Below are 7,912 nucleotides of genomic sequence, written 5' to 3'. Positions count from 1 at the left end.
TCTCTTATACATATGTTTCTGTGGATTTGTTTCTCTAAAGTACCCAGACAAATGATTTTAGCACCTAGAGCTCACGACATACTAGCTTAGAATTCATGGGCACCCTGAGTTGAGGTCTTGAAGGGTCGGTTGTTGAACACAGTTTATCTTGATAAGAGAGAAACTACTTCCTAGAGGAGCAATGGTAGTGTGGTGGTTAAGTATTGGGCTGTGATCCAAATGGTCAGCAGTTCAAAACCACCAGCAGCTCCAAGGGAAAAAGACTGGCCTTTCTTCTTCTGTCAGCAGTTACCGTCTCAGAACCCACCAGGGCTCACTATGTGGCAGTGAGTCAGTGGTGGTGAGTTTGGGTTCTTCTTTCCTAGAGCAGATTGCTAAATTGTTTTTACCTAGTCCCTGCATTGTTTGCACGGAAAAAGGAAAAAAAAAATTTCCCTTTACAAGTGTAGGGAAATTCCTTGGTTTCATTTCTAACATGTGTGCTTAGGACTGTGGCTGACTGCTGGGGAGTCATGGAAACGCTAGCACAACTGAAAGAAATGTTGCCCAGTCAGGTACCATCCTCACAATTGGCTGAAGATCAGACCATCGTGACTCATCACTTTGGTCGGACCATTGTGATTCATAGGTTTTGAGGGGCTGATGTTTTGGAACAGATTGCCAGGCTTTTCTCTCTAGTCTGTTTTAGTCTGGAAGCTCCACTGCTGAGCAATATGTACGCCACACCCCGCTCCCCGAGACAGAAGGTGGTGGTTTCTGCATGAGGTGCATCGACCAGGAATTGAACCTGGGTCTCCCTCAAGGGAAGTGACGAAGCTCTCATTACAGCACTCGTGTCCGTTTTTACAATAACACCCTCTTTTCATTAAAAAAAAAAATTCTTGGGAATACTTTCATCTGGGTAAGATATCGGGGTGCTTCATTCCCAGTGGTTCTCTGTAACATCATAGGTGTGCTTTATAGTCTTTTTATTCTTATTTGTATTTTCTAAAGTTTTATAGTGTACATAGTATGTTTAGGGGGGAAATGCACTTGTTTAACTCCTGTACAAAGAGATGATTTTAGTACTTCAGTTTCCAAAATCATCCTCACCTCCAAGCTTCTGATCATCAATGAACATTTAGCAGCTTTTCATCTTTTCTGCTGAAAAGATAAATGCTGTCCGAGCTGTTTAAGAAGAACACAGCTTTCAGAAGTTTACTGGAAGCCTATTAGCTAACATAGACACCCCCATTCTCTGTTCTCCTCACTGCGATTTCAGAGTCATGGTGAACTGGTTGTCAGGGACTAGAGGGAGATGCATGTGAGGGCTGAGGTGGCCTCTCTAGCCAATCAATGATAAACACTGCTGGGACCTACTATTTGCTCAGGGCTAGACAAGGTGAAGTACAGCACAGAAATCATCTAGCCTATGCCCCATCCCATGAAGGAGCTTGATTTTAAGTAGAAAGGTTGGTAAGGAGTCAGTCACTAACACCCAGGAAGCAATTGCAATTACACACACCTCAGAAATATGGTGCGTCGGGTTCCAGACCCCACACAGGTGCCCTTGTGCGAGAGATGCAGAGGGTGATTGAGAGAGAGACACACAGGAGAGAGCCACGTGAAGACACAGGCAGACATTTGGAGGAACCTGTACTTCCACAAGCTAAGGAAATGGCCTAGGCCTTAGTGGGGGCTGAGAAGTGCAAACTCTGTAGAGCTGGTGGGCAGGCTGAAAACCCTTAGGCCAGAGCAAAGGGAATTTTCTCTGGAACAGAACACTCTCCCTAAATGCCGTATTCCCCCGGCCCCTTGGTGCCCTGTAGATTGTGTAGGAGACTGAAATAAAGAGATGAAGTCCCCCACGCTCCCAGGACTTGACTAGTCTGCGGAACACCCCCACCCCCTCATTCAATCAATGGCAACGAGAGGTGCTTCCTGGTGGAGTAGTCCGATGCCCCTCACAGTCTGGGATGTCTTTCAGGGCTGGACATCCCGAGTCAGGACCCGTTTCAGGGCTTGATAATTCCACTGTGTCTAAATTAAGAGGTCTGAGGACCACTTTTGTAATCTTTGAAAATAAACCAGCTTTATTTGAATCAGTCAATACCAATCAAGAATGAGAAACACAGTTATAACTGCTTCAGATTCATGAGGAAAACACACCTCTTTATCTTCATTAGAAGGCATTGTACATTTATTAAGGCTTAAAAGCACATCTTAGTTATTTTCTCACCACAGTTAAAGGTCTCAAGAGAACCATCATTTGGAGTGTCTTTATAAAATAAAATGCTTGTTGTTTTGCTAGTCAGCTCTCCAACTTACAACCAGGTGACTAGGGAAGTCAGACAAATTCAAACATCAGCAAGATAGATCATAAATATATGCATAGTCAATACTGTAAGATCTCTAGCTCTACATAAAATACCTTAGATAATTGGATCCTTAACACTATGTTTTGCCAAAATCAGATTGACTTTATAGAAACACAAATTGGCCCAAACCCTACAACGAGGCAATATTTAATTGAGCTGGGGTGGGGTGCGGTGTGAGATCAGAGAGGCATGGGTTCTAGTTCCTTAACTAACATTAAATAAAGTTATATGCATTTTGGATCCTATTTAATTATGAAAGAATCCTAAAACTGGAAGAATAATGGCCGAGGGAGAGGAGCATGCAGTCATGAGAAGGGCGCTCATTGTTTGACACAGACGAAAGGAGAGAAGACGATGGGCCATGTGTACAGAAAGGGCCCAGGGCGGCGATGTGATCAATACTGTTCTCCTGCAGCAAGCAGACCCAGATCCACGCGATGGAACAATGCACGCTTCTTTCTCTGATGATGTCTGAAGATCCATTTCAAGGCCGTACCCGAAATAAGGACGTCATCCCTTGGGAATCACTGAGCTTACTTTTCATCATAAATGAATGCTCAATTCCTTCAGGCTTAGTTCTTGGGACCCAACAGAACCTCCTCACACTGTTTTTTCAAGAGAGTGTGTTGTGCATGTGACGCACTTACGGCCAGAGCTTAAAGAGGCGAGGAGGGAGACCTCAGCCTCTGGGTTCATTCTACTGCTGAGATGGTTTCTAGCCAGTGAGGAAAGGGTGTGTCACAGCAGTATGGGGGTGGTGGGGGTGGGGGCAGCATATGCAGCCACTAAGTTAATTTCATTTTAGACTCTACCTTTTTAAGAGAGGAGTCCATCAATGTTGCAAAAGGTTAACATGCTTGACTGATAACTGAAGGCTTGGAGCTATGAGTCCAACAGAGGCTCCTTGGAGGTCAAGACCTACTTTAAAAAAAATCATTCACCAACAACCCTACGGAGCACAGGTCTATTCTGACACGCAGGGGTCCCCATGAAGCAGAGTTGACTTGAAAGCCACTGGTGCTGGTTGGCTCAAGATGGGCCACTCAGATCTCTGCCTGTGTATTTCCATTTGCTCCAGCCTCGCTGATTTCTGGAGGGTTCCGATCTTCAAGGTCAAGTCCACACACGGTTCATTTTGTGATGGCACTACGATCCTTGGTCTTGTCTGTCTATAGAATAAACAGTGTGCACAGGGGCTCTGAGGAACATCAGTCCGTCAATGGGACAAGTGGCAGAAAACACGGTTCAGGAAGCCTCACTCTTGGCACAGCCCCTTTGTCCTGAAAGATCAAGATTCTTCACTGGCCCCAGCAGTAGGACCAGGTAACCCTGAAAACAGGGCCATTTCCCAGGCAGGTTAAACTAGTTTTGGGTTGTCCACTAACAGAAGCTCATTGATTGCTATTTCACTTCTCAGCCCACTTCTTTGGTAGCTAGCACCCCTTGTTTAGGACAGCCAGGCTGGTGTTTGTGATTCTGAATGGTTAGGCGGCTGGCTTCCTTTGACAGGAGAGGGAGGCTTCTGATTGGAGGAATGGTGCCATCCTTAGATCAAGATTTTATGTATTCAGTTCATCTTTTCCACCTACCCACACCTCACCCAACATCTTTTCAAGTTAGCTTAAAGGATGTGCAGCAGATGGGTAAATTCAACCCGGATCGTTCTGAGCTTGAATCCTGCTCCTACCTCTGCCTCCCACTAAGCTACCCCGATAAAGAACAGTGGAGTGAAAGCCGATGGGCAAAAGTAAAGACAGAATAGAAAAGCACTCAACACACGTAAATCTCCTGCTCTGTGCCACTGAACTGCTGTGAGGAATCAAAGTCCAGGGGCTGGCAAACACTTCCATTTGTTCTAGGTTGGTTCTTGGGACACCAAAGGCACGGTTCTGGGGAGATGGTTTGCCGTGCTTATGACAGGGTCATCGCCAACCCCCTGAAAAGGCTTGGGGAACCTTGAGACCCGTAATAAAAATCTCATTTGGGACAAAATAAATCAGAAGGTAATCTTCAGATAATTGTTTTTACAATATTTGATGAACATGGTGTGAAGATCTTAGGGTTCTGAGGCAGCAGTTGCATCATTCAATAATCTACTAGGTACATTTAAAAAACTGTATTTATGATGTGAGGATCCACAAGTGCCTTCCTTTCATACAAAGGGGCTCCAAAAATATGGAATTTTCCCACCAAGTTTTGAAGTCCCCATTGGGACATGGTTATCATGTCCCATGCAACTGCCACTTCTTTACAATATGGTTATACTGCCGATTGATTGCCAGCTCACCAGCTCCTTCCTATTGTTATTCATGCAGCATCACAGAAGGAGCAGCGAGAAAGAAGCATTTGCTGTGACCCCTGGGTTTCTAAAGAACAGCCAGTGGCCGAATTCCGAGCAGCAGGTAAGAGGATCCTGCAAGCTCCCCCTCAGGGTGGCGCTGCTCCACCTGGCACTGCCTTCCGTTTCCCTGACCCCACCTTCCTCTCCAGGCTGTGCTGCACGGAGGGGTTTGTTGGCCAGAGTAGCTGTGGGTCTTGGGGCACCTGCCCGTGCTGAGCGTGGAGGAATGGGTTTTTGAGTGCAACAGGATTTCACACTAATTACAAGGACTTCAGGGTCTTCCAAGCCTTCATTCCCCAGAGACCAGTTGTAGGCTTCCCCCCTGCAGTTCAAAGGGCTGCTTCCTTGCCAGTTCCCCCTCCTAAACTTCCCCAGGGACAAGGTTTCATGGATAGGGTCCTTCAGAGGTCGGAAATGAATCGCTTCTTTCTGCCTCTTCAAAGACCTCTCAAGCTTCACTGTGAAGTTTCCTCTTCCACGGTTGGCTAAAGGGGCCCTTCCACTCCCGCCCCTCGGATTGCATCAATGGGTCACCTTTTTCCTTCAGAGATCCCTGGAGGCAGGGAGACCCAGGGATTGCTGGGGTTACAAGTTGTTGATGTTTCTGTGGAAAGGACCCGTGCGGTCGGTCCTGCCCTCGCTGAGAAATGAGGCAGGGCCAGGGGCTTTGCCACACTGCGGGCCTCACCCTCGAACAAGCAGCAGCACAGAAGGAAGGGTTGTTGAAGGCGAGGGCCTGCTGCGGATGAATGTTTTCACAGGGCATTCACTAAGAAAGGGGGCTGCTGATTTGTTCATTTTCCCCTGCCCTTATGCTCAGACCAGTTAGGATTTCTAAGGCGGTGACCCTCTGGGAGAAGGATGGAGGAATGAGATCTTGGCTCAGAAATATTACTGTTTAATCTGAAGATCAGAAAAATAACCTCAATGGATCTGTGTTGTTCTTTGAGTTCATATCACATGACTTCCCCATCAGAAAGGCCCATGGACTTTCTTCTTAAGGTAGCCCATGATCATGCCACCCAGGAAACCTGTCTCTTGGCCATCAGAGGCTGAGGCTGAATCAGTTGGGAGCTGTTACCTGAGAGCACCCAGCTAGTAGATCCTGGAGAAAGTTGGAGAGATTGGAAAAGAGAATTTTGGCCCATTCTTGGGGTTTGGTAGTTAGTTGAAACCATCGGGGAAAGACTTCACTCACGAGAGGGAAGACCTGTCCAGAAGATGTCCCGAGAACCAGGCCTCATCAAGAACCTTTTATTTCCCCCCAGCCTTCCACCTCCCACCCACAGACACGAAGCACACTCATTGGTAAGCACAGTCAAACCCACACTGCTGGTCTCCAGCGAAACCACTACCACTACGCAGACCACCGCCGTGGCTGGTAGACCCTGTGGGTCTTTTGGCATCGACACTGCTCCCACAGTCCTCCCCTGGCTGGTCACCCCAGTTTGAGACTGCATGCCCATGACTTTCCTCGGCCACGTCTGGACAGCGTGGACACCGGCATGTGCAGCAGCACAGCACTGTGCAAACGGAGAATGGTGTCAGGAGTGATTTTCCCGTCTTGCCATCAGTGTCCAATGCCAGGAGTGTCAGGAACGTAGCAGCTGAAGGTGTGTTTGCCAGATGCCCAAATCCACAGCCAGCTGATTCCCCCTCCATTCCCTCCCCCCATCTCCCCTAGCACGGCAGCAACGTCTTTCTAATAAGAACAACACTGGCATCTGCCCTAGGCCATTGGAGTGAGTGACAAAGAAGGGGCTGGAAGAGGAGTCAGTGTTACATTATGCTAATGCACCTCAAACACTATCTTGCTATTGCAGAAGGCACTGGGGACAAGCATTGGAAACGAGGATTTTTTTTTTCCCCAACACACAAGGAACCCAGACGGGGCCAGCAGGCTGATGGGTTGATGGCTGACCAGTTTTGGGGTGGTGAGGCAAGGCTGACCTATCCTAAGCGAGCAAGCTGGAGTTCCTGTGATGTCAGCAAAGAGTGGCTGTGATTAAAGCAACAACAACAAACATTCCCCGAGGCAATGTGGAGGAGGGAGCTGTGAAGCTGGAGTCCTTTGGAGAGTTCTGCAGAGCAGTGATGGATCAAGATGGCCACGCTCAGGACCGGCTGAGGCGCTTGGCAACGTCGGCGTAGGCCATCTCAATCTCATGGTCAGCTGCACAGGTGTTGGTGAACTCATCCCGGGCATAGGCATTCTTGAGGTACCGCCACAGGCCTGTCATCTCACTTGGGATATTATAGTTGCGGTATCGCTTGGCCACAATCTAAAGCAGGGAAGACAGAACAAAAGTGGAGTGACGCGGGCCACAGACAGCAGGTGGAGCAGCATGGCCCGGCAGGCAGCACATGTCCGCAGAGGCAGGTCACCGTGTTACCTTCATTTTGTTTTGTTTTATAGTTCTTAAATACATCTAAGAGTCCCTGCGTGGTATCAGAAAGGGCCCTGTTGGCACAGGGGCGAAAGCTGCTAACGGAAAGATGACCAGTTCAAACCCACCGCCTTGTACTGCCCCCTGGAAACCCGGCGTGGCGGTTCTGCTCTCTCCGGTCCGGTCCGGTCACTGGGAGTTGGAATTGACTTCATCTAAACAGTGTGTCTGTTTGGTCGGGGTGGGGCCAGTCGTTGACTGACTGCTAACCTGAAGGTTGGAGCCCACTCCTAGGGGCCTAGGAAGAGAGTCTTGGCTGTCTAATTCCTTTGTGGTAGATCCTAGGTCGTTCTAGGTCGGGTCAGCCGCCCTATGAAGAAAAGCCTGTTTCAATCCTATTGAACAGATGAGTCAAGTAAGGCACCCAGAAAGCTCACTGCCACCGAGTGGATTTTGACTCATAGTGACGCTTACAGGACAGGGTAGTACTGTTCCTGTGGGCTTCCTACGTTCTCATTCTTTACGGGAGGAGAAAGCTTCCTCTTTCTCCTGCAGGGAAGCTGGTGGTTTTGAATTTCTGACCTTGTGGGGAGCAGCCCAGCACGTATCTACTCTGCCACCAGGGCTCCAAGGACCTTATAAGGCAGAGTCAAACGGTGCCGCTTCCTGAGGCGGCAACCTCCATGGTGTATTTTGCCTTCTGAGTTCTTCAGTACTGACTTAATAATTTTTTATATTAGATTATGTTGGTTAAAATAACTGGTTTGGTGTGGCCACCAACGAAGCCACCCCACAATTTCCTACCCAGCTGAAGTGTGGCTAAAAAG

The 7,912-nt window shown here is 48.1% G+C and overlaps 1 protein-coding gene across 3 annotated transcripts in view; it reads right to left on the bottom strand.

The window, feature by feature from the left end:
* Positions 1–2,049: 2,049 nt before the first annotated feature.
* CLIC5 (chloride intracellular channel 5) overlaps positions 2,050–7,912 on the bottom strand; it is a 226,291-nt gene continuing 220,428 nt past the window's right edge. For all 3 annotated transcript variants that reach the window (XM_045294865.1, XM_004710801.2, XM_004710802.2), the window contains exon 6: positions 2,050–6,980. In XM_045294865.1, the coding sequence (XP_045150800.1) occupies positions 6,813–6,980 (168 nt within the window). In that variant the 3' untranslated portion in view covers positions 2,050–6,812. The remainder of the gene's footprint in view (positions 6,981–7,912) is intronic.

The sequence above is a fragment of the Echinops telfairi genome, unplaced genomic scaffold (genome assembly GCF_000313985.2).
Source record: "Echinops telfairi isolate 266 unplaced genomic scaffold, ASM31398v2 ScPeMD7_3533;HRSCAF=4204_1, whole genome shotgun sequence".
Taxonomy (NCBI): Eukaryota; Metazoa; Chordata; class Mammalia; order Afrosoricida; family Tenrecidae; genus Echinops; species Echinops telfairi.
This window is presented reverse-complemented; position numbering and strand designations above follow the sequence as displayed.